General features: G+C 46.6%; 1 protein-coding gene across 1 annotated transcript; it reads left to right on the forward strand.

Moving 5' to 3' along the window:
- The first annotated feature begins 1,274 nt into the window (after positions 1 to 1,274).
- Positions 1,275 to 26,939, forward strand: LHFPL4 (LHFPL tetraspan subfamily member 4). The gene is made up of 3 exons (XM_057706349.1): positions 1,275 to 1,680; positions 23,221 to 23,457; positions 26,839 to 26,939. Exons 1-3 carry the CDS (start codon positions 1,275 to 1,277, stop codon positions 26,937 to 26,939), a joined length of 744 nt encoding a protein of 247 aa, XP_057562332.1.
- Positions 26,940 to 27,181: the final 242 nt, after the last annotated feature.

Below are 27,181 nucleotides of genomic sequence, written 5' to 3' on the forward strand. Positions count from 1 at the left end.
GGCCGGGCCTACCCCGCTCCCCCTTCCGCGTTCCGCTCCGCCCCGCACGCCGGCGGCAGGCGCGCGCCTCCGTCGGGCCGCGCCGCTGCACGGGAGCGCGCGCCTCGGCGCGGGAGCGCGCCCCGGGGGAGCACCCGAGCAAGATGGAGGCCGCGCCGAGGCCGCCGCCTGGGCCCGGGAAGCCGCCGCGGGCAGCGCCGAGCCGCGGTGCCTAGGCCGTGCCAGTCCCGGACCCGCTGCTCCGGACCGGGCCCAGGTTGGTCTCCCCGCACCCCCTCCCCGCGGCGCGTCCGGCCTGGGCGCGCGCGTCCGGCCTGGGCGCGGGGCAGCCGTCCCCCCCACCCCCCACCGCCGGCCCTGCCCGGGCCCGGCCGCTCCCCCGCGCCCCGGGGACAGCCCCTGCCCGCTGCCCGCTGCCCGCCCCTCGCGGCCTGGGCTGCCCGCCGGCCCCGGCCCCTCGTCCCCTTGGCCTGGAAAACCTCTCTCCCTAGCTCTGGCCCGCCGAACCTAGGCTGCCCCCAGCCTACATCCAGCCCTGTCTTGCGAGGGACCCTCCCAAGCCCCCGCCCCGTGTTCAAACCCTGCAGTCCCAGCCCCCGATGTCCCTCTAGCCTCATCCTGGTCCCTCCACTTCGCCCTCCCTATCCCAGCCCCCATATCACCTTCCCAGTCCCCTAGTACTAGACCCTTACAGCCCCTTCTTACCCCCTCACAGAAGCGCCTACCCCCCTCTCCACAGCCCCTTCTTAGACACCCAATACCAGACCTCCTTTTACCCTTAATACCAGCCCCCAAATTCGCTTACGAGCGCCCTGGCCAACCCTTCTGCTAATTCTCCAGTGTCGGTCTCTAGCCTCCATTCCATCTCCCCACGGTCCCTTCTTAATCCACCAATACCAGCCGCCAAACCTCCTCCCCAACTCCACCATAACCACTTTCTAGCGCCCCCCACCCCCAGCTCCCATATTCTCATTCCAGCCCCCTCACCCCAGCCCCCCAACTTTCACATGGCCTTTTCTTAGGTCCCCGAATTGGAGATCTTTGCCAGCCTCCCCCTACCCCGACACCTTCCCCAGGACTCCCCGGACCCCCTTCCTAGCTCCTCCATACCAACCCCCAGGCCCCCTCAGCTCCGCCTCAGGCCCCGCCCTCGCGGATTCCTGGGCTCAGGGCCGCTTCTCGCGTGCGTCCCCAGCTCCCGCCCGGCAGCCCGGCGGTCGGTCCCGGGCCGGCGGCCCCCGCCAACCGCGCCGCCGGCCCCGCCCCCGGGCACCATGCTGCCCTCGCAGGAGGCCTCCAAGCTCTACCACGAGCACTACATGCGGAACTCGCGGGCCATCGGCGTGCTATGGGCCATCTTCACCATCTGCTTCGCCATCATCAACGTGGTGGTCTTCATCCAGCCCTACTGGGTGGGCGACAGCGTGAGCACCCCCAAGCCTGGCTACTTCGGCCTCTTCCACTACTGTGTGGGCAGCGGGCTGGCGGGTCGCGAGCTCACCTGCCGCGGCTCGTTCACCGACTTCAGCACCATCCCGTCCGGAGCCTTCAAGGCGGCCGCCTTCTTCGTGCTGCTCTCCATGGTGCTGATCCTTGGCTGCATCACCTGCTTTGCGCTTTTCTTCTTCTGCAACACGGCCACGGTCTACAAGATCTGCGCCTGGATGCAGCTCTTGGCAGGTAGGGGAGGGGCGGGGGCGGGACTCCTAGAACAGACGCCGAGGAAGGGGCTCCTTCCTTCAAGGACCCCATCTTGGAGGAGTCAGAGCCAGATTCTGCTCCTCTGTCTAAAGACACACCTCCTTTGCCAACTCTAAGCAGCCACTGGGGAGGGGATTCTATGAGAGAGCCACTTTGGGGCAGAGGACAGAGCCTTAGAACTGGGTCTACAGGTCTATGTGCTTGGATTTGGGCAGTTTGCATTTATTGATGGGTAAGAATTATGTCTGAGTTTCTGAAGGTCTCTGAGAGTCTCTTTTGGCTGTCTTAGGGGAAATAATTATCTGAATGAGGAGTTATTCTAGGTGTGAGCAATTACTGTTGCATTGAAAAAAAGCATGAGGGACTTTCCTGGTGGTCCAGTGGGACCTCCCTGTGCTCCCAATGCAGGGGACACAGGTCCAATCCCTGGTTGAGAAATTAAGATCCCACATGCCACACTGTGTGGCCTAAAAAAAGGGGGCGGGCCTTAGATGGGGAATCAAGAGATCTGACTTTGACCTTTAACTTGCTAACATTTTCAATTTGGATGTTTCACTTTACTTCTCTGAGGCTCCGTTTCCTCATCTGTAAAACAGTGGAAAAGATCCCAAGAACTCAAAGAGTAATTTGTAAACTATGAAGTGCTGTGAAAAGATGGAGGGATGGTAAGAGAAGCCTGTCTATAGTGTCTATCCAATGTTTGAAGTATAGGTGGTTGACAACACCTGGCAACATGGGTCTCTGGAGGGCAGGTCTCCAGACTCCCACCCCAACCAAGGCAGGAAGGGTCCTGGTGCCATGTCTAGTGGGAATGAATCTCTGGGGCCCTCTGAAATATTTGACTAAGACAAACACCTTGCCCTAAAAACCAGAGAAGGGCCTTTTGGGGGTGAGGACTGCTGAGACAGTTTTCCAGGATCCATTAGAGTCCCCCATCCCCGCCTACCTTTCGATCGAAGGCAGATTTTGAGGATTCAGCAACTTGGGCATTTGCCTAATTGCAGGCAGGGAAGAGAGTGGGGCCAGGGGATGGCAGGGATGGAGGAGGAGGGCTGATGAAGGCTGATGAAGTTTAGAGCCCTCCATAGTTGAGAAAGAGAAGGGAAAATGTGATGATCATGCAGCAGAGATGGTTTTTAAAAGTAAGCACCTCAGGACATTCCACAAGTGTCCACCCCTTCATAAGAGACCTCCTGAAGAAGTTATTCTATCACTTGCTGATGATTCCGCTGATCAAAACATTGTAGGGAATTGTCTTTGGATTGTGGGGTATAGACTGTTGAACATCATCCTTGAGGGGATACCTCCATCTCTTAAAGGAGAACTATGATTTTTGGAAAGAGCCAAGTGTAGAAAACACATGGGTGATCAAATTGAGAATTGTCACTGGAGATGAAAGCCAAGCTGTGAAGGCAAAATCATGAGGCTGGGTTGCCTCCCCACGAGGACTGTTACGAATGCTGGGAGGAATTACTGGCCCATTGGAAGAACCGCTCAAACTCCCAAAAGGCCTACCTTGCAGAAGGCAGCATTTACTCAGTGTGGACATTCTAGTGGGCTTGTTTCAAATCCGTCTCACTCCAATCAATTTAGGTGGAGATCTTTTAAGATGTTGGAGAAAGTGAGAAAGGAGAATTGTAGGATGCGGGGGGTATCTCCATATTTAACAGTACCCGGATGGTGATTTTATGTATTTCCATTCTACTCTTAACAAGTGAGCAGGAAAGAATATATGCTCAGCTGGAATGCCCATTCCTGAACCATAATTTGTAGCCTGCAAATGGGTTACTGACCTCTTGGCCTTCCAATTCTCTGTAATCCACGTGGGTTTAATCTTGGGGATTTAGTGAACTATCCAAAAACCTCCATTTAAATATAGAATTTCAGGGAGCTTAGAAATCAGCTCCTTCAAACCCTGCTTTCCTCCATCCCCATTTTAGAGAGAGGAAACTGAGCCTAGAGAAGTGAAGGTCTTACCCAAAGTCACACAGCCAGTAATAGGGTAAACTAGTCTTGACTCCTGGCGCAGGGCTGTTTCCCTGCCCCACCACTGGGGGCAGTTGTGAGAGTTGAGCAGTTCTCTTTTACTTAGAGATTTCTGAGCTCTGGGGAAGTGACTGACTCACTTTGCTTAATAAAGGGCAGAGGCCAGAGCACTGGACTACGAGTCATGGGATTGCTGGGATTGCGCTGGGGGTGGGGGGTGTCTTAGCTGATTCTGCCTGTGACTCACTATGCAGTGTTAAGCAACCGTTTTTAGCTTTAATCTCAGTTTTCTCATCTGTACGATGGGGGCCTAATCAGTCAGATTAGTGGATTTAAAGTATCTCTTTCAGCCCTGTGGGGTTCCTAAAATAAGTCTTTCACCAAGATAGTTCCACTCAGAAACTAAGAAATAAGTCATCCTCAGAGAAACTGCAGAGAAGCAGGGGGCCTTGTTTGTATAAGATGTTAGAGGGACTTCCCTGGCGGTCCAGTGGTTAAGACTTTGCACTTCCATAGCAGGGGCATGGGTTCCATCCCTGGTCAGGGAACTTACTTGAGTAAATGTTCCCTTGAACAAGAACCATACAACAGGCATTCTAATTTTTATTTTTTAATCTTTTTTGCTGTGCTGCGTGGCATGCAGGATCCAGTTCCCCAACCAGGGATCAAATCTGTGCCCCTTGCATTGGGAGCACAGAGTCATAACCACGGGACCACCAGGGAAGTCCCTTTACTCAAATATTTTAGTCTTCTGAGTGCAGAGCACTGGACCATTGGAAAAATACAGAGAGATACTTATTCCCTTGTTAATTTCTAACCTGCTCAGTGATCATCCCTCTGCTAGGTGTTGCAATACTGAGATCACCCCTAACCTCAAGGATCTCAGGTCTATAAGGTGCAATCCCTGTTCTCAGGAAGCTTACCATCTAGCTGAATCACGATATTGGTCAGCAATCTTTCAGTGAAAAGTGACAGAAATCCAACTCAAGCTGATTTAAGTAAATTAAAATAAGGTAAAGAGGGTAGTGTTTTTGACTCACATACATTAAAAGTCAAGAGCACTGGCTTCAGGCACGGATGGATCCAGATGCTCAAATAACATCATTAAAAATAAATCTCTCTCCATTTTCCTGGTTCCTCTGAGTTGGCTCATTTTTTTAAGTTCACTTCTCTCTTGACGGTGATAAATAAGGCTACCAGCAGCTCTGAATTTAAATACGTTGCTTCATCTTAGCAATACCTGGGGAAAAAAGAACACCTGTTATTCAATGGTTCCAGCAAAAGTTCCAGGGCTGATTCTGATTGGCTCAGCTTTGGTCAAGTGTCTACCGCTTAATTAATCAGTGTGAGTTTGTCTAAGGTCTTGGCCACATGCCCATTCCTGGGACACATGGACTCATAGGGGAGAAAGATAAGTTCCCACAAAGGGAAATCAAGTGTGACCACTGTAAGAGGGGTACTGTAGGTTAGACAAGTGCAGATAGAAGCCTTACCCTGGACAGTCTGAGCACTAACATGTGCTCAGCTTTAGGTGCTGTGGAAACCCAGGGCAATACAGCAGGCTGCGGGCTTAGGTGGGAGGTGAAGCTTCAGTGGGGCCGGGTGTGGACAGGTGTGCGGTGTGAGAGAGCATTCTGAATGGAGAGGAAGATCATGGGCAGAGGCACAGAGGGGAGAAAGCCACATCTGGCTTGAGTGTGACATCAAGGGGAGTAGCCGGGAAGGAGGCCAGGAAGGAATGATGGAGCTCCAGTGTGCCAGGCTCTGAGTACTGGGTCAAAAAATTTGGATTTAGTCAGTAGGCCGTTCGAAGCTACTACCATTACTATTATTCAGGAAAAAATAGTTAACATTTTCTGAGCCTTTACTATATGCTTGACCATGTGCTAAACATTTACATGCATACTGTTGCTGAGTCCTCACAACAATCCTATGGGGTAGGTACCATTATGAATATTTCACAGATGAGAACACTGAGCCTCAGAGAGGAAAGAATCATTTCTCCAAGGTCATACAGGGAGTAAGTGGTGGAGCCAGAACTGTAACTCAGTCTGTCTAACTCTAAAGCCTAAGGATTTATGACGGATTTATAAAGGAACATTCAGGATGGGAATAGAGATAGGATGAACTTGCCAGAAAAGTTGAACGCTAAGTAGAGGGGCTGGGAGACTCAGGTGGCTCTTTGTGGAGTTAGGGGTCAGCTTTCCAGGGCTTCTCAGGATATCTCTGCTACTCTTTACCTGGTTTTTCCCATTCATGGGGTGCTAGACACTTTCACGTTCGTTATGTCCTTTACTCTTCCTCCGTTAAAATGACTTGCCCAAAGTCACAAACCTAGTGAAAGGAGGAGCTGAAACGTCACATGAGTCTAAATGGATCTAGAACCTGTTTATACCCCTGAACTGGACCCCAGGACGTGAATACACAGATGACGAGTTACAACTGTAAGGTCTATGTGCTCAGTGTTTACCTGCGGGCTGAGTGAGGTTAGCCAAGGGGAGGTTGCTGGCTGGAGCAGAGACTCAGGCTGGAAGCCTGGTCCACGGCCCAAGGCGGCAGCGTGGGGAAGTGGTGGAGAACTTAGAATTCCTGCTCTGCCACTTCCCAGCTGTGTCCCTTGGATAAGTGGGTTTCCTTTCTGAGCCTCAGTTCCCTTATCTGTAAAATGGAGATGATTATTGTACCTACTTCAGAGGTGATGGAAAGAAAGAAATGAAACCATGGGGCTGAAATGCTGAGTGTGGTTCCTGGTGTACAGTGAACAATCAGTAAATGGTCACTGTTATTCCTGTGACATAGTCTGAGTGAAGAGCAGCTTGTGAGGAGTCCTTGCTGCTCAGGCAGAAGACTTTGGACTTGCTGAGATAATCAAAGGCCTTGAGAAGTCATAGACTGTCAGCCAGGAAGGGTCCTACCGATCAGCTGGCTCAGCTTTCTCACTGTACGGATGAAAAATCTGAGTCCCAGAGAGAAGAGACAAGTTCGTGGTCACAAAGTGAGTCTCCTCTGTCCCCAGAAGGGAGATGATTCTGATCACATTTATTCAGTGTTGAGAGCCTACTGTGTGCCAGGCACTGCCTGGTGCTGGAATCACAGCGGAGAACAGCATGTGTGAGATGGAGTGGGAGCTGGGGAGACTGATGGTGGAGGTGGCAGCAGGGGCTGATTGGTGAGCCACAGGTGAGCGTCTTCCAGCCTTCCAGGTGTGTGTCCTGAATCATCAAGGCTCTCTGAGCTAGGAGCAGCAGAGTCCCTAAAGCTTAGAATATGCATCCACATTCCTCCCCACTTCCTTGGGTTATGTTTCAGATTTGGTTTGGGATTTTATATATCCAGTGAGTCTGTTGTATGTGATGAGACTGCTGAGCATACTGGGGCAATTTCTCTCCTCCCACTGCCCCCCCCCCATTTTCTTTCTTCCTCAACTCTCCCTTCCTTCCTTCCTGCCTTCCACCTTCCTTCCCTCCCTCCCTTCTTTCATTTTTTGCTTTGCTCCCTCTCACCCTACTCCCTTCCTTTCTTTCTCACTTCAGTCCTTCACTGACAGCCTCCTCTATGTGTCAGGCACTGTGCTAAGGTTAGGGCATCCTGAATAAGAGGCCTTGCTCTTAGGAAGCTCATAGTCTAATGGGAGAGCCAGAGAAGAAGTCAAATCATCACACTGTGGAATGACACATAAAATGATTGAATCATGCAAGGGTATCCTGGGGGCACACACTCCTGACACGTTAAGGACAGTCAGGGAAGTCTTCCAAAAAGTAACAGCATTTGAGCTGAGTCTTAAAGGATGGGAAGGAAGGAGAAGGAGAACCAGGCAGAAGAGATAGTATGATCGAAGGCACGGAAGTGAGAAATAGCCTGGTGTGTTTTAGGCACCACAAACAATCAGCATAAGGGGAAGTGAGAGCTGAGACTGGGAAGATGGGCAGAGGCTGGACCGTGGATGCCTCCTAAGCCATGGTCAGGAGTTTAGACTTTATCTATAAGCAGCAGATAGTTGGTGACTTTTTAAAAAATCATTTAGAAATTTTCCAGACTTTCATTTACTTTTTGGAAAAGTTAATGCATGTACAGGAAACAAAATTCAAAAGATAAAATGGTGTACAATCAGATATGTCTCCTTCCTGCCCTCATCCCTCAGTGATCATCCCAGAGGTCTCCCAGTGGCAACCACTTTTACCATTTCTTGAGTATCCTTTCCAAGAAACCCCATAAATATACAAGCAAATGCAAACCATATTTTTTTTGCATAAATGGTGTATTAGTTATATATTGCTGCATAGCAAATTACCTCAAAACTTAATGGCTGAAAGCAACAAGCATTTATTATTTCTGTTTCTGTGAGTCACAGGCATTTGGGAGCAGTTTAGATGGGTAGTTCTGGCTCGAGGTCTCTCATTAAGTTGTACTCAAGACCTTAGTGAGGGCTGGGGTCAGCTGAAGGTTGATCGGGGCTGGAGGAAACTTCAGAATGAGTGACCCAAGAGAAAGAAATAAGAAGGTACTTTGCCCACTCCTTTTTTTTTTGGTAATAGCTTTTTTGAGATATAAATCATATACCACACAATTCACACATATAAAGTGTACAATTCAGTGGTTTTTAGTGTATTACAGTTGTGTAACCATTACCACAATCAATTTTAAGATATTTACAGGACTTCCCTGGTGGTCCAGTGGTTAAGACTTTGCCTTTCAAAGCCGAAGGTGTGGGATTTGATTCCTAGTCGGGGACCTAAGATCTCACAGGCCTGGTGGCCAAAATATCAAAACATAAAACAGAAACAATATTGTAACAAATTCAATAAAGACAAAAAAAAAAGGTCCACATAAAAAAAATCTTAAAAAAAAAAAAAGATTTTACATAACCTCAAGACGCCTTATACTCTTTAGCTATCTACCCTTAAGCCTACCACCCCCATCTTCTCTATCCTGTAAGTAGCCACTAATCTACTTTCTGTCTATGAAATCTGTTCTGGACATTTTGTATAAATGGAATCATATAATATGTGGCTTTTTATGTCTGGATTCTTTCACTTAGCATAATGTTTTGAAGGTTCATTCATGTTGTAGCATGTGTCAATACCTCATTCCTTTTTATGGCTGAATAATATTCCATTGTATGGATATACTGCATTTCATTTATCCAGTCATCAGCTGATGGACATTCGGGCTGTTTCCACCTTTTGGCTATTATAAATAATGTTGCTTTGAACATTTGTGTACAAGTTTTTGTGTGGACACATTTTCATTTCCTTTGGATATGTACCTGGGAGTGGAATTGCTGGCTCAAGCAGCAACTCTAACATTTTGAAGAACTGCCAGATGGTTTTCCAAAGTGGAAGGACCATTTTACATTCCCACCAGCAGTGTGTGAAGGTTCTTAATCATATCCTCATCAAGACTGTATTATTATCGGACTTTTTGATTATAGCCGTCCTACTGGGTGTGAATTGGTGACTCACTGTGGTTTTGATTTCCATTTCCCTAATGATTAGTAGTGTTAAGCATCTTTTCATGTGCTTGTTGGCCATTTGCATACCTTCTCTGGAGAAACACCTGTTCAGATCCTTTGCCCGTTGTTTTCTTCCAGTTTTATTGAGATATAGTTGACATACAGCACTGTATGTATACAGCAGAATAACTTGGCTCACATACATCAAGAAACGATTATCACAATAAGTTTAGTGAACACCCATCATCTTATACAGATACAAAATTAAAGAAATAGAAAAAAGTTTTTGTATGTGTGATAAGAACTGTTAGGATTTACGCTCTTAACTTTCATATATAACATACAGCAATGTTAATTATATTTCTCATGGTGTACATTACATCCCTAGGACTTATTTACGTTATAACTGGGAGTTTGTACCTTTTGACCACCTTCATCCAGAGGTACTACCTCTCCTCCCACCCCCACCCCCCACCTCTGGTAACCACAAGTCTGATCTCTTTTTCTATGTTTGTTTTGAAGTATAATTGACTTACAACACTATGTTAGTTCCTATCATACAACATAGTTATTTGATATTTCTATATATTTCAAAGTGATCACCACGATAAGCCTAGTTACTATCTGTTACCATATAAAAATATTACATAGTTATTGACTATACTCCGTGCACATTGTACATTTCATATCCATGACTCATTTGTTTTGCAACTGGAAGTTTGCACCTCTTAATCTCTCTCACCTATTTCTTTCCACCCCCCAGTCCTTTCCCCTTTGCTCATTTTAAAATTGGGTTATTTTTCTTTTTACTATTAGGTTGTAAGAGTTCTTTATACTCTTGATATAACTCCCTTATCAGATATATGATTTGCAAATCATTTCTCCCATTCTGTGACTGTCGTTTCACTTTCTTGGTAGTATTCTTTAAAGCACAAAAGTTTTAAATTTATACAAAGCCCAATTTATCATTTTACGTTATTGTTGTTGCTTGTACTTTTGATGTCATGTCTAAGAATCCATTGCCAAATCCAAGGTCACAAAAATTTACCTCTATGTTTTCTTCTACGACTTTTATAGTTTTAGTGCTTACACTTGGGGCTCTGATCCATTTGAGTTAATTTTTGTATATGATGTAAAGTAAGGGTTCAGCTTCATTCCTTTGCATGTGGCTATCCAGTTGTCCCAGCACCATTTATTGAAAAGAGTGTTCTTTTTCAGTTGAATGGTCTCGGCACCCTTGCCAAAAATCAATTGACCATGGGTTAATTTCTGGACTCTCACTTCTGTTCCGTTGATCAGTATGTCTATCCGTATGCCAGTGACAGACTGTCTTGATTACTATTGCTTCATAATGAGTTTTCAAATCAGGAAGTGTGAGTCCTCCAACTTTATTCTTCTTTTTATGATTGTTTTGGCTATCACACTGCCTCTTTTTTTTTTTTTAATTGAAGTATAGTTGATTTACTATATTGTGTTAGTTTCACGTGTACAACAAAGTGATTCAATTATATACGTATATTTCTCAGATTATTTTCCACTATAGGTTATTACAAGATATTGAATATAGTTCCCTGTGTTATACAGTAAATCCTTGTTGCTTATCTATTCATGTATAGAAGTAGTTTGTATCTGTTAATCTCACGCTCCTAATTTATCCCTCTCCCTGCTTCCTTTCCCCTTTGGTAACCATAAGTTGGTTTTCTAGTTGTGAGTCTGTTTCTGTTTTGTATACAGATTCAATTGTATTATTTTTTACATTTCACATGTAAGTGATATCATATAATATTTGTCTTTCTTTGTCTGGTTTACTTCACTTTGTATGATATTCTCTATATCCATCCATGTTGCTGTAAATGGTAATATTTCATTCTTTTTTATGGCTGAGTAATATTCTATCGTATATAAATACCATATCATCGTCATCATTTTTGGTTATATGCCTAGGAGTGAGATTGCTGGATCATACAGTGGCTCTATTTTTAGTTTTTTAAGGAACCTCCATACTGTTTTCCATAGTGGCTGTACCAACTTACGTTCCCACCAATAGTGTAGGAGGGTTCCCTTTTCTCCACATCCTCTCCAGCATTTGTTATTTGTAGACTTTTTAATGATGCCCATTCTGACCAGTGTGAGGTGGTACCTCATTGTAGTTTTGATTTGCATTTCTCTAATAATTAGTGATGTTGAGCATCTTTTCACATGCCTATTGGCCATCTTTGCATGTCTCTTTTTGGAGAAATGTCTATTTAAGTCTTCTGCCCATTTTAAAATTGGATTATTTGGTTCTTTTGCCATTAAGTTGTATGAGCTGTTTATATATTTTGGATATTAACCCCTTGTCAGTTGCATGATTTGCAAATATTTTCTCCCATTCTATAGGTTATCTTTTCAACTTGTCGATGGTTTCTTTTGCCTTGGGAGACTGATCTAAGAAAACATTGCTATGATTTAAGTCAGAGAATGTTTTGCCTGTGTTCTCTTCTAAGAGTTTTATGGTGTCATGTCTTATATATAGATCTTTAAGCCATTTTGAGTTTATTTTTGTATAGGGTGTGAGGGAGTGCTCTAATTTCATTGATTTATGTGCGGGTGTCCAGCTTTCCCAACACCCCTTGCTGAAGACAGTGTCTTTTCTCCATTGTACATTCTTGCCTCATCGTAGCAACTGCCTGTTCTGTTCTAATCTCAGATATCACAGACCACTTCTGCCATACTCTATTGTTAGAACTGAGTTACTAAATCCAGCCCACATTCAAGGGGAGGAGAATTCAGCTCCTCCTCTTGAAAGGAAGTATATTCTAAAAGTTGTGGACATATTTATAAACCACCACAAATGGTAGCCTATGAAACACTTGGTTTATCTTGCTTTTTAAATTCAACAACACATCTTGGAGATTGTTGCAAATCACTGTATAGAAAGCGGCTTTTTTTTCTTAAGAGCTGCATAGTATACTTTTGTATGGATGTGTCATCATTTATGTAATCAAAATTTAAGTTGTTTACAATATCTTTCTTTAACAGTACTCCAATAGATAATGTTGTATATAAATAATTTGATACATATGTAAGTATAGGGATAAAATAAAGACCTAGACCACTTAACTGCTGGGTTAAATGGTCTCTATGTTTACAGTTTTGACAGATCCAGTCATCATCCCCTCTATAGAAGTCACACAAAGTTACACTCCCAGCAGCAATGTGTGAGGGTACCTGTTTCCCCACATTCTTGCCATCTGAGTGTGTTATTGAATATTTTATTTTTGCCAGCCTGATGGGCAAAAAGCACTCTCTTACGGTAGTAATTTGTCTTTCTTTTATGATTGAGGCCAAGATCTTTTATATATACAGGCAGACCTCAATTTATTGCAATTCACTTTATTACCCCTCACAGATATTGCCTTTTTTTAAAATTTATTTAACAAATTGAAGGTTTGTGGCAATGTTGTGTTGAGCAAGTCTATTGGTGCCATTTTTTCCAATAGCATTTGCTCCCTTTGTGTCTCTGTGTCACATTTTGGTACTTTTCACAATATTTCATACTTTTTCATTACTATGCGTGTTATGAGTGATAACATTATGGTACAAGTTTCTTGTATTTCTTTTTGTAAACTGTCAGTTCATAAATATTTTTCTACCAAGCTAGTGGTATTTTTCCTCTTTGATTTGTAAGAACTCTTTAAAAAAATTTTTTTTTAAATTGTTGTTGATTTGCATGTTTTATTTTTTTTTATAAATTTATTTATTTATTTATTTATTTATTTATTTATTTATTTTATTGGCTGTGTTGAGTCTTTTTTGCTGTGCGTGGGCTTTCTTTTAGTTGTGGTGAGTGGGGGCTACTCTTTGCTGTGGTGCACAGGCTCCTCATTGCCTTGGCTTCTCTTGTTGCAGAGCACAGGCTCTAGGCACGTGGGCTTCAGTAGTTGCAGCACATGGGCTCAATAGTTGTGGCTCACGGGCTCTAAAGCACAGGCTCAATAGTTGTGGCGCACGGGCTTAGTTGCTCCGCGGCATGTGGGATCTTCCTGGAGCAGGGATTGAACCCGTGTCTCCTGCATGGGCAGGCGGATTCTTAACCACTGCGCCACCTAGGAAGCCCCTGTAAGAACTCTTTATAAATGAAAAAAGTGTGGAGAAAAGGGAACTCTCCTGCACTGTTGGTGGGACTGTAAGTTGGTACAGCCACTATGGAAAACAATTTGGAGGTTCCTTAAAAAACTACAAATAGAACTACCATATGATCCAGTAATCTCACTCCTGGGCATATACCCAAAGAAAACCATAATCCCAAAAGAAACTTGTACCATCATGTTTATTGCAGCACTCTTTACAATAGCCAGGACATGGAAGCAACCGAAATGCCCATCAACAAATGAATGGATAAAGAAGATGTGGCATATATACACAATGGAATATTACTCAGCTATAAAAAGGGATGAGATGGAGCTATATGTAATGAGGTGGATAGAACTACAATCTGTCATACAGAGTGAAGTAAGTCAGAAAGAGAAGGACAAATATTGTATGCTAACTCACATATACGGAATCTAAAAATGGTACTGATGAACTCAGTGACAAGAACAAGGACGCAGATACAGAGAATGGACTGGAGAACTCGAGGTTTGGGAGGGGGCAGGGGGTGAAGGGGAAACTGAGACGAAGCAAGAGAGTAGCACAGACATATATATACTACCAACTGTAAAATAGATAGTCAGTGGGAAGTTGTTGTATAACAAAGGGAGTCCAACTCGAGGATGGAAGATGCCTCAGAGGACTGGGGCGGGGAGGGTGGGGGGGACTCGAGGGTGGGGGAGTCAAGGAAGGGAGGGAATATGGGGATATGTGTATAAAAACAGATGATTGAACTTGGTGTACCCCCCAAAAAATAATAAAAAACAAAAACAAAAACAAAAAAATAAATGAAAAAAGTTTGCTCTTTCTGATATGAGTTACAAATATTGTCTCCCAGTTTATCTTTTGACTTTGTCTATGGATGTTTTCCCCATGGTGAAATTTGTTTTTTCTCAACATAAGCAAATCATCAGTTTCCTCCTATATATTTCCTGTGTGTAGCGTAATACCTGGACAGGCCTTGGAGTGTTTTGAACAGGGAGTGGAAGCATAGATCTGGTTGTTGGTGGAGAGGATGGGCTGGAGGTGTCAAGAGGATGAGGGCTGAACTGTTATCCTGACAGCCTCTTATTTTTGTCTTATTCTCTTCATTCCCATTTAATGTTATTCATCATTATTAATCTTTAATCCCAGAGCTGTTTAATGGCATAACGAGAGCCCTGGATCAGGAGTCTGTACCTTGCACACAGTAAGCGGTTAATAAGTGTCTACTGAATGAATGAATGATAAGCTCTGATTTAAGTCCTAGCTCCACCATCCGCTCCTTTGGAGGCAGCATACTCAGTGGTCAGCCAACCCGAATTTGAATCCTGAGTGTGGCAATAAGAATCCTTTTGGAAGGTTAAACGATTTCTGACTGTTTCCCCCTTTATAAAATGGGGACTATGACAGTTAATCACTAGCTTATGGGACTGTTGAAGGATTGATTGAGAATGTGTGTAAAGACCCTGGCACAAAGGAAACCCAATTTGCTAAACAGCGATTTTTATTAGCTGTTGTGTGACTTGTGTCAAAACCATTTGGCTCCAACATTCCATGGTCTGTTCTGCAACCAGGGAGGAATGGTTGAAAAGTGAGGAGCACTGGGAGATACACCTGGAAAAGCAGGGGAGCTTTGAAAGTACAGCCTTAGACTTTGGGGTTTTATTCTTAGGTTATGGGCAATGATTGTAGGCATGGGAATGACCAGGGCCAGATGTGGGTTTAAAAAGATGACTTGGGCAGTTGCTGCAGGGACGGGACAGGATGGAGCCTTGATGGGAGACCAGGAGCCCGGGGGGGGAAGGCAGTGGCTGTGGTCCAGGTGAGGGGCTGAGGCTGGGGGAGGGGAGGAGGAGAAAACTGGAGACCTATTTAGGAGCCCAGCACGTGTGTGTATGTGTGTGTGTGTGGAGGGGGTGGGGAGTGGGTTGAAGACAGGCAGGCCTTACAGATGACTCCAGGTCCCCTAGTTGAACGACTGGGTCTTGGAATGACATACCCGAAGGACACAGCAGGGGGACCTGCTCAGTCTGGGAAAGGCTGAATTTGTGGTCCCTGTGAGACATACAAGTGGAGGGGTCCAACACACTGTCGGCTATTCGGGCCTCAGCCTGAGGAAAGAGGTCTCAGCTGCAGATGTAGATGTGAGTCTCAGTGTGGGTGAAATCGCCTGGGGAGAGCGTGTGGAGGCAAAAGAGGAGATAGCCTAGAAACACCAACCTTTAAGATGCAGGTGGAGGAGGAGCCAGAAAAGGCGGCTTGGAGAGAGGAACCAGAGCAGCTGCTCAAATTAGCAATGGAGAAACTGAGAAGAAGAGCCTTGAGACAGGACAGCTGCCCGGAGGAGCCAGAGGGGACGGGGAAGGGATGGAGCCACCTGGATGGGCCTGGGCCAGACTGGAGGAGTGAGGCAGGAGGCGGGGAGAGCGGCGGGAGGCTTCTGACCGAGCCCTTGAGATGAGTGTGGCAGAGCTGAGCCAGGGCAGCAGGGTGGGGGGTGGGGGTGCAGTGGACGGCGGATTCAAAGGCGGTCAAGAGGCTGTGTGTGGGCTCCGTTCGGGCTGGGCCCCGGGGGCGGTGGAGTAAATACTGTTCCCAAAAAATAACTGCACGAAGTGATGGGTAGCCCATATCTCCATAACAGCATCTGTTGACACCAGATACAATTATCTGTGTTCCTAACAGTCCCCCTACTAAACTGTAGTCTTCTCAATATCAGGAACCACAAGCTGGGGGCTGAATGGCTTGGAGGAAGTGTCCCAGGGAGAGGGACCAGTCAGTGCCAAGGCCTCTGGAGGGGCTGAACTGGAAATGTGGTTAGGGTTAGGGTTAGCATTGGAAAGGAGGCCCAGTGTGGCTGGAGTGTAGGGATCGAGAGGCCGCATGGCTTGGGGGAATGTGGGGTGAGCCTGTGGGCCACATAGGTCAGGACCAAGCATCAGGGTTTATCCTGAGTGTAGTGGGAAGCTTTTGAAGGGTGCTGAGCAGGAAAGGGGCACCATCTGCTTTTGAAAGCTCACTCTGGATGCTGAGTGGAGAGCAGACAATGACGGGGCAAGGATGAGAGCAGATAAACTAGTTAGGAGGTCACTGTGGTTATCTGGGAGGGAGATCATGGCAGCTTGCACAGATGGTAGCAGTGGAGATGGAGAAAAGAGGTCAGTCCTGGATATTTTTTGGAGGTTAAGCCAGTCGGCCTTGCAAGTGGGTTGGGTTGGGAATGAGGGAAAGGGAGGAGTCAGGGTGCCTCTGTAATCTGGGTGCTGGGTGGGGCGTGGGGAGCCCAGGCGCAGGAGTTCCGTCTCCCCAAGCTTCCCAGCTGATGCAGGCACTAAGATTGGGCCTGGATCTTCAAATCCAGTGGGAGCAGTTGACTGTTAGGAGAGGCCCTGCCTCCTTTGTATGATAAGCCCCTGCTCTGGGGGTCAGGACAGAGCTGGTGCAAGGGACGTGAGGACACCCTCCTCCTTAGGGTGTGTGGGGGGTTCTCCCTACAGCCCCCTACTGCACCAGGCCTGGGGAAGCGTTCATGGGGAAAGCTGCGGCTGCAGCGCCGATACAAACCCTTCTCCGGGGTCCTCTCAGTCCCAAAGTCAGCCTGCTCCTTTCTAGAAAAACCTTCCTAAGTGTGAGGAAGGGACTTGTAGAGGATACAGGATATGAGCAGCCATCCGTGCATTCTGTGCTATACTGCTTCTCTCTATGTCTCACCTTTTCTAGGACTTTTACACCTTTGTAAAGTTATCATTGTTCTTTGTACGAAAATTGGAGAATACAGATGAGCAAGATCACACACAAAATCTCACTCTCCCAGAAACAGTCGTCTTAACTGTTGGTCTGCAGTCGTAGCAGTACAGAGCACTGGTTATAAGCAGGCTCTGGAGCCAGACTGTCTGGGTCCAAATCCTGGTTCTGTAACTTATCAGCTGTGTGACCTTGGGTAATTTGGATGACCTCTCTGTGCCTCTGTCCGCAGCTGTAAGAAGAAAATAATAACAGGATCTACTTCACAGAGTGTTGTGGGAATTAAATGAAGTAATTTGTGTAAAATACTTAGCATAGTACCTGGTGTGGTAAATTTTATAAAACTATTTGCTTTAATTATGTATTTCTTCCCCAAATGAAATTATATTGTACATTATTTGTCACATGCTTTGGAAACCTAACATATCATGAGTACTTTCTGTATTAAATCTTCCTCAGTATAATTTAATAGGGGAATAGTATTCCATGGTATGAAAGAATATTTCTGTGTTGTTGGATAATTAGTTGCTTCTTTCTTTCCTTCCTTCTTTTATTATTTCTCCCTCTTCTCCTTCCTTCTTCTCATCTCTTCCTTCTTCTCTTTCTTGCAAATAATGATGTGATAGACATCCTCATAGCTAAATCTTAAACCAGATGCTTGAGAATTTTCTTTGAATAAATTCCTAGAAATTGGCAACTCAGTCAGAAGGGGTCTAGAGATTTTCGGTTTTATGTTTTTCTTTTGTGTGTGTGATTAATACATTACTCCTATGAGTTCCATTTGGCTTGTGCATTGCAATTCTTTGTTGCTTTAATTATTTCATTCCAAGTGAGTGAAAAATCTCTGGCAATCATCACTTATTAGTGGTCAACTCCCACCTACCTTATGGTTTCAGTAGGTAACTTATTCACATGGTTCCGAATTCAGAAGGTGTAGCAAGTTAGTAGTGCAAGGTCTCCATCCTGTCCTGTCCTTGGCCCCTCTGTCCCCTCCTTAGAAGTAACCAGGGATATCAGTGTGAATGTCATATAGTGGAATCATAGTTTCCCCCAATATTAAGACTCTAAGATGCATCCACGTTGTTGCACGTAGCTGCTATAACAAAATACCACAGACAGGGTGGCTTACATTTATTTTCTCATAGTTCAGGAAACTAGAATTCCAAGATCTAGGTGTCAGCATGGTCTGGTTCTAGTGAGAGTCCTCTTCTTGGCTTGCAGACAGCTGCCTTCTTGCTGTGTCCTCACATGGCAGGTGTAGGGAGAGAGCAAGCTCTCTGGTATCTCTTCTTATAAGGGCACTAATCCCATCATGGGGCCCCACCCTCATGGCCTCATCTAATCCTAATTACCTCCCCAAGACCCCTTCCACCAATACTCTCACATTAGAGCTTAGGGCTTCAAAAGAGGACTTTTGTGAAGACACAGTTCAGTCCACAGCAAGCCTCTTTGGAGTCTGCTCAGGGACAGAAAGCCCTGGGGGACATCTAATATGACCCCCTTGTAATGGGTAGCAGCTGTGGTGCATCAGGCATGGAGGGGACAGCTGAGCGTAAACAAAGTCCTCCTTTTAGAAGTGACCAGCTCAGTGGATGTCCACTGAGGATAGTGTAATGGTATCATAATGAAACGCTATTAAAATAGCAAAGCATAAAATGCATAATTAAAAAGCTTTATACAAAGGCACATTTAAAGCACAAGCTTTAAAGAAAGCAAACACCCAAGTATATTGTATATTTTCTCTTACTAATTCTTCATCACTTTTTTAGTCTCACCCTGGGTTCATTCCTCAAACTCAAGTATTGTTTTTTCTTTTAACTTTCCCTTAGTTTTGTAATTATTATTATTATTTTTAAAAATTATTTATTTATTTATTTTATTGGCTGTGTTGGGTCTTCTTTGCTGTACGCGGGCTTTCTTTTAGTTGCGGTGAGTGGGGGCTACTCTTCGTTGTGGTGCACGGGCTCCTCATGGCCGTGGCTTCTCTTGTTGTGGAGCATGGGTTCTAGGCGCATGGGCTTCAGTAGTTGCAGCACATGGGCTCAATAGTTGTGGCTCACGGGCTTAGTTGCTCTGTGGTATGTGAGATCTTCCCTCTCTCTCTCTCTTTTTTTTTTTTGGCAAAATACAGAAAACAAGATTTACCATTTTACCCATTCTTAGGCATCCAGTTCTGTGCCATTAAGTACATTCACACCGTTGTGCAACCACCCTCACCTTCTATCTTCACAACTCTTTTCACCAGCAGAACTGAGGCTCTGTCCCCATTAAACACTAACTCCCCATGCCTCGTCCCCCAGTCCCTGACAACCAGTATTCTACTTTCTGCCTCTAGGAATCTGACTGCTCTTGGTTCCACATAGAAGTGGAATCATGCGATATTTGGCCTTTGGTGATTGGCTCATTTAATTTAGCATACTGTCCTCAAGATTCCTCCACGTTGCAGCATGTGGCAGAATTTCCTTCCTTTTTAAGGTGCCCTGAGGTGGCTCAGAGCATGACAGGTAAAAATATCCAGCTAGAACCTAAGAACAACATTTTTGGTTTCACTATACTTATGTTTATAGTTTCCTTCTATCTATGGGAAATGATCCTGGTTTCCTTAAATGCGTCTCAGTTAAAAAGTGAGTCTATGGAATGACTTGGCAGTCCAGTGGTTGGGACTCCGCGCTTTCACTGCCGAGGGCCTGGGTGCAATCCTTGGTCAGGGAACTAAGATCCCACAAGCCATGTGGTGTGGCCAAAAAAAAAAAGTGAGTCTATTCAAAGAGAAACATTAAGTAAAGACCTGTCTGAATACAGAGCCCGCCACTAGCTGTGTGACATGGATACAACACTACCTAGTGCCTCTGAGCCTCAGTTTCCTCATCTGTAAAGTGAGGATGATGATTTTCCCCACCTCGCAGATTTGTTATAGGGTTAGGTGAGATCATGCCTGTTAGGAGCTTAGCACTCTGGCACATAGTTAAGCCCTCAATACTATTTGCTGTCGTTATCATATGATTAATAACATTGATATTATTAATCTTAAATTTGTCATAACACCTCCTGGCTGTTTGGGAAGTCTGTTGTCTCTAGGGTGACTGGATAGCAGTGCTCCATCCGAGGGTCCCTTTCCCTAAGCAAGTGGTTTTCAACCAGGGACAACTTTGTCCCCAAGGGGACATTCGACAGTGTCTTGAGACTTTTTTATTATTAAGACTGTGGGTGGTGGGTAGAGGCCAGGGGTGATGCTATACATACCACAATGCCCCCCACCACCCCACCGTGCACCTGCTCCTGTGTCTATGCCTTGCCAGTAGCTGGCTCTTCAGCCAGATCGTTACTTCCAAAAGAGACTTTCAGACTCCAAAAACCTCAGCCTTGGTTTCCTCATCCAGCAAATGGGGATGCTGAAAGCTGCTTTACCTCTGGTTACTCAACCTTCTGATTGTTGAGCCTCTTGATCACTTACCTGGCTTAGGCTGTCCCTAGAGATCTCTTCCTCTCTTGCCCCAGGTCTCAGGAAACCCGTCTGATTGGCTTTTCTCCATTTGCTTTCCTTCTGGGTGTTTCTCATTCCTAGAGCAGCCTCTGGGGCCCCATGGCCATCAGCTAAAACACTGCAGAGCAAAGGAGGCAGAGAGAGTGAGTGAGAGATGGAGAGAGGGGTCCCACTCCTTGCCTTCTCTGGGTCTCCTTCTAATCGCTCCCTGATGTATAAATATTTTGTGTGTTGATTTGATTTGATTCCTCTCCATACACCTCTGCTCCTGAGATCAAGAAACCATGCCTGCCAGTGTCCCCAGCACCCTGCAGAGCTGACGCATGGAAGACACTCAGAATTTTTTTGTGAAATATATGAAGGGAGAGGCAGAGAGAGGAAAGGGCGAGAGGATAAAGAGAAGAGAAGCGGGAAAAGGCAGAGAAAAGAGGAGGAGTGTTGAATGATTGTCAAATGCTGAGATCTAAGGAGAAAAGGGAAGAGGGAGGGTCAAGACTGAGGCTTGAGCACCGTATAGACTAGCTGGAGAGAGTGGGGAGGGGTGTGAAGAGAGAGGCAAGAAAAGATGAAAAGGGTGGAGAAGAGAAAGGAATGGAGACACACGACTAGAGAGACACGTAAGTGATGAGGCAGTGAGACAGAACGTGCAGGCGCAGAACCCTGGGAAGAAAACCTCATTGAAAGCTGAGTGCAGGCTTGTGGAGGGAGGAGGGCCACCCGCAGGATACTGCCACGGTTTCCATGGAGACGGGGATGCTCTGGGCTGGGAGAGGAAACACTGTACCTGGGAGAGAAGCAGAGGGACTGGGTGGCTTTCCCCCCTCCGCAGGCTCTTTCCTCACCCCTGCCTCAAGCAGGAGATTCAGGGCTGAGGATGGGGAGGTGTAAGTGCACCCCTCCACCCCTCAAAGGGCCCTGGGGATGCGAAGGACTTGGGCTCCTGTCTCCCACTCCTCCATCCCTGACTTTTGACCCTCCTACTCTCTCCAGGGTCCAGAGGGTCTTGCAAAGTGTTAGGGAAATATGGGGAGATGGATGGGTTAAGCCCTCTCTGTAGGCTCTGCCTCTCTTCCCACCCCATAAATGCTAGAGCGTCCCTGGGCTCAGTCCTGGGCCTTCTCTTCAGTTCCATAACATCCAGTCCCAGGGATTTACATGCCCAGAGCTCCCATATTTATATCTCCAGCCCTGATTTCTCCCTGAGTTTCCTTCTCCATTTGGGTATCTAAAGGGCATCTTCAAACTTGTTGAATTCTTTAACTCACCAAGCTCATTCTCACCTCAGGGCTTTTAGCATTCGCTATTCCCTTTGCCATTAACTCTTTTTTTTTTTTAAGATTTTTAAAAATTAATTAATTATTTAAATTTATTTATTGGCTGCGTTGGGTCTTCGTTGCTGCACGCAGGCTTTCTCTAGTTGCTGAGAGTGGGGCGCTACTCTTCATTGTGGTACTCGGGCTCATTGTGGTGGCTTCTCTTGTTGCAGACACAGGCTCTAGGCACATGGGCTTCAATAGTTGCGGCACATGGGCTCAACAGTTGTGGCTCACGGGCTTTAGAGCGCAGGCTCAATAGTTGTAGCGCACCAGCTTAGTTGCTCCATGGCATGTGGAATCTTCCCAGATCAGGGCTGAATCCGTGTCCCCTTATTGGCAGACAGATTCTTAACCACTGCACCACCTAAGAAGTCCACCATGAACCCTTTTCCCAGCACTTAATTAGAGGTGTCTTTCATTTGAGCTGAGAATTCTCTTGGAGAAGGCGAGTGCTGGAGAGGGGAGAAAGGCCTGCTTCAGTGTGTGTGTGCATGCATGCGTGCATGTGTGTGTGTAAAATCACAGTGCTGTCAGCAGCGCCCTGTGTCAGTATGAGGAGCACACCCTAGGGAGAGTGTGGAAGGACTGTCCTGTTAGAAGGTGGGGGGGTGAGACCAGAGGAGGCAGAACTTGAGGCAGGGAGGAGTCTGTGCTGTGGGGAGCACCTCCTCACACGGTAGATGAAGGAAGGAGATGGCAAAGCCAGGGGTCCCCTCTCCACCCTGGGGACTAGACATGCCTCCTAGACAGTGGGCAGAATTGACCACCACCCCCACTTTGTCATCACTGTCATCTAAAACCCAGGTTAAGCACCCCGTGGGCCTGGCAAGGGGTCAAGGGCCCCCCTGTCCACCCTGAGCCTTATGGAGCCTTCGGGTCTCAGACATAGTAACCCAGTTGCTTGGCAGACTGTCAGGCACTAAAAGGGCAACGTCAAGCCAGTAGACGTAGTCAAAAACTCTCACTGCCAGGAGGGGAAGGTCACAGCCTGGAGGTGGCCTACTGAGCCCAGAAAATGACACTCAACAAAAACTGGTTGAATAAATGACAAAAATAAAGAATGATGAGGATGGGAGAGGGTAAGCCTGGCCAAGATGCTAAAGAGCCGAAGGAGGTGACCATGGTTTGCTATTTTCTCCTATTTCCAGGAAGGCTTCCCAGAGAAGGAGTAGATTTGATGGGGGCAGGTGAAGGCATTGTGTTTTGGCAAGTTTCTGCTCCCCAAGGCATGAGGCCCTCCCAGACTTTAGAGTTTCTGGATCCACAGGCGGTGGTTAACAAGCTCTTGGGTTAATGGGCAGCGTGGGGGTGTAGGGCCCAGCCTGAGCGGGGGCTTCTGGTGGTCCTCAGGCTCTGGGAAGTAATCATCCCCTTCTCTCTTCCTTCCTGACCCTGGCGGTGGGCTCGGCCTGGCGCCCCCTCAGCTCTGTGCCTCGTGCTGGGCTGCATGATCTTCCCCGACGGCTGGGACGCCGAGACGATCCGGGACATGTGCGGGGCCAAAACCGGAAAGTACTCCCTGGGGGACTGCTCGGTGCGCTGGGCGTACATCCTGGCCATCATAGGCATCCTCAACGCCCTCATCCTCTCCTTCCTTGCCTTCGTGCTGGGCAACCGGCAAACGGACCTGCTGCAGGAGGAGCTCAAGCAGGAGAACAAAGGCGAGTGGGCGCGCGCTTCCGGGTGGGCGGCTGGCGGTGGGGGTGGGGGTGCACGGGCGGGCGAGGCCGGCTCCGCCAGGCTGGGCTCCTTCAAAGTCAAGCGTAGCGCAAGTTGGAAACCTGACAGAAAGGCCGACTGTCTTGCCAGACAGTTTGAGGTTATCCCTCAAATCCGAACATGTGCACGCCTGACCCAGCAAACCCTCGCATGAACATAAACCCAGGAGAAATGTACACGAATGCTCTTGGCAGCAGTTTCAAAATAGCAAACAACTAAAAACAACCTAAATGGCCATTGTCAGGAGGATGGATAAATACATGGTGATATATTCACATCACAGAATTGTTTACAACTGTGGAAATGAATGAATGTCAGTTATATGTAACAGAGTGAATGGCTACATCCTGGAAACAAAATATTGGGGGGGGGGGCATCGAATTCCAGAAGATGGCAGACCGATAATTTTTTTGAGTTAAAAAAGTAAGTAACACTATGCTAAATACAGTTGAAATATATACACATATATATGTATATATGTATACATATATATATGATAATATTGTATTTTTTTAAAAAAGCAAAGAAATGATCAATACAGAAGGTAGGATGGTGGTTCTCTGGTTGGGATGGAAGCAGAGAAGCAAGGACATCAGGTGGGGACAGGTGGGTGTGTACAAATTATTGTCGAGTTAAGTTCTTGCATGGTGAGCCCACAGATGTTTGGTACAGTATGCTTTATACCTAGTATAGTACACTTAAACTTTCGTATGTATCAGGTCACATTAATATACAATAAAGAAAAGATTACACCTGAGACCAGAGCCTCAGGGATAACCAGTGTTATCATCATCTGTGTGTCTACGTGTCCCTTTACGAAATACATGCTAATGTTACGTGCTAATACAGGAGAGGCATCGTCCGAAACAAATCCCCCCTCAGATTGCTTTTTGTGCTCAACTCTAGAGCACATCTTAAAGATCTTTATCATTTTATGGAGAACGAGCTTGTCCTTTTTATCCAATGCTGAGCATTGCTAAGACGAAGGAATTGTAGTTTCTTAACCGTTCTCCTTGTAGGGGCTGTCAGGGAGGTTCCCAGGTTTTTACTATTACTGGCAATGCTACAATGACTGTCTTTGTCTTTGCCTTCTGTTTTCTTGGTGTCTTTCCAGAAGTGGAATTGCACACTCACAATTGTAATGATAATTCCAGATTGCTCTCTAAAGGAAGGTCAGTACTCTGACCCAGGGCAGTACTCCCACCCTGCCCCCAGAGAAAGGGGAGACACCCCATCTGTCTGGATGCCCGTTTTCTGCTGTGGGAAATCGGATTTCATTGTTTTCGTAGTCTCACCCTTCCTTGAGCTGTTAGCATGTGCTGGGTCTATGTTCAGCGCTTTCCTTTAATTACATTCATCTTTTGGAGTCTGTAAAATGGGGATAATCACAGGGAGGGCTATTATCTCATTGGGCAGGAGGTACTCTAGTATTGTAGTGTGAATACCCTTGGATTATGAAGGTAGATAGTCTGTGTTGGAAGCAGGCTGAGCTAAGAAATGACTTCACCTCTTTGAGCCTCAGTTTTCTGCATTACCTAAAATGATGGTGGTGAAAAAAAAAAAAGTAAGACTCAGGTCCTTTTTATCCCTTGAGGCTACTTGGAGACCTGATCTGTGGAGTTGTCCATGGTCTCCATTCTCTTCCCAGTACAACTGGACTTGGATACAAACAGGCACATCAAATGACCATAAGGACACCTGCCCCGATGCTAAAGCATTGACCCCCAGACTCTACCCAACTCACCTCACCTGAGCCCAATCCAGGCCTGCACTGTCCCCCAACCCCCACCGTAGATGCATGTTCCAGACCGACCCCTCAGAATTGTCTTCACGAGATGGGACGAGGGATGGGCGGAGGCTCTCCAGGTTCAGAACAACCCTTTCATTTCATCCTCCTGAGAAGCCTCTTCCTACAAGTCAGATGTGTCACAGCTTAGAGGAATCTGAGTGATACCCACGTCCCAGTCCATGTTCTCCATGAGGTCTCCTCCTCTGTGGAGAGGGACCCCATCCCCACGGCAGGGAAGACTCAGCCTCCAGTCTAACATGTCATGGAGGTGACTGCTGGAGTAAGAGAAAGAAGGAAAGAGCAGATTTTGTCTCATGAATCAGCACTCCCCTGCTGTGGTTTATGTAAAAATTTCAGAACACCAAATAATACTGAGGGTTTCACAGTCTATTTCATGTAATGTTATGTAAATTTAACGTGTTTTAAATGGAGGTTACCAACTGTTGTATAAAGTATTTAGCAAATTAGAAAAAAATTAAATTGTTTCCTAATACTTTCACAATATGTAAGTCAAGTTGTTTTGCTCTACACCTCTAACTTCTACAGTACTGAATGCCAATTATATCTCAATAAAATTGAAAGAAAGATACAGGGAAAAAAAATAAAACGAGGGTGGTGAGAAGGCTGCCCCCTTACAGGGCTGCCCTGTGCCTGTAAAGGGGAGGTGGGGAATGCTCAGTGAGAGCTGTCACTCCTCACAGCTCCCCATCAGGCCGGCATCATGACCACCATTGTATAAATGGATAAGCCCAGGTCTGGAGAGGTCCAGTAACTTGCCCAAGGTCACCTAAGTGGTGGAGCCAGGATTTGAGCCCAGGTCCAAGTCCAAAGGCCAAGCTCTTTCCTGCTGCCAGTCTCTTTTTCAGGGCCTTCCTGGGCTGCTAAGCTGCCCTTCTCTGAGGCTCCTGACACCTGGTGGTTTCTACCGTCTTGGTGTAAGGTCAGAGCCTGCCCTCTGGTGGCACCTTCCAGAAGTGCAATCCTGAAACAGCCATGTGATCTGAAGGGGTTTGGGGATGTGACTGGCGTGAGGTTGGCCCCTTTAGCGTTCTCTCCTCCCTTCTCAAAGTGCCCTAATAGCTCAGTGTTCAGAGTGACATAAGGGAGCCCCAGTTTGCCTTCCTTCAGCATTTGGGGATCTGCTTCCCTCACTGGGAGCTCAAGGTGAGTGCGCCTCACAATTTAGTTCTGAGCCAAAGACCTCTGGAACAAAAGTAAGCTACATGTTGCTCTCATTTCCACTATTGACTATGTGCCAAACACTGCAGAGCCCTCGGCTGGCATTATTTACGTCTTTTTGACCCCCCAAAATCACTCTGTGAAGAAGTAGGCTATTATGTCCGTTTTACAGATGAGGAAATTGGGGCTCAGAGAGGCTGAATGGCTGGCTCAAGGACTTCCAGCTAGTCAGGCCAGGCTGCATTTCAGAACCCGTGCAGCTCACCCCTCTGCCCAGCTTTGCTCTGAGTGGCTCAGGGAGCCCCAGTGCTGGGTGGCCTCTGACTTTCTCCTATTCTCTTTCTCTCTCTCTTAGATTTTGTGGGCTCTACAGTAAGCTCTGTGTTGCGGCCAGGGGGTGATGTCTCTGGATGGGGAGTCCTCCCCTGTCCCGTCGCTCACTCACAGGGACCCTGAAGGCCAGGATCACAGCCCAGGAATTGACCTGCCCTCAGCTTGTCCTGTCTCCTGCCCTCTCATCCCTCCATTCACGCTCCGAGGGAAGACCCCTATCTCGGATTGAGCTGACCTGCTACCCACCTGCGAGCTCTGGGCTTTGAAGAGAGGTTGGGGCTGGGATGCAGCTGGGGGGAGGGGAGAGGCCCGGCAGAGCCTGGGAGGGCCTGGATCTGCACCTCCCTCAATTGACCTAAGGGAGC

This window comes from Hippopotamus amphibius, chromosome 13 (genome assembly GCF_030028045.1).
Source record: "Hippopotamus amphibius kiboko isolate mHipAmp2 chromosome 13, mHipAmp2.hap2, whole genome shotgun sequence".
Lineage (NCBI taxonomy): Eukaryota > Metazoa > Chordata > Mammalia > Artiodactyla > Hippopotamidae > Hippopotamus > Hippopotamus amphibius.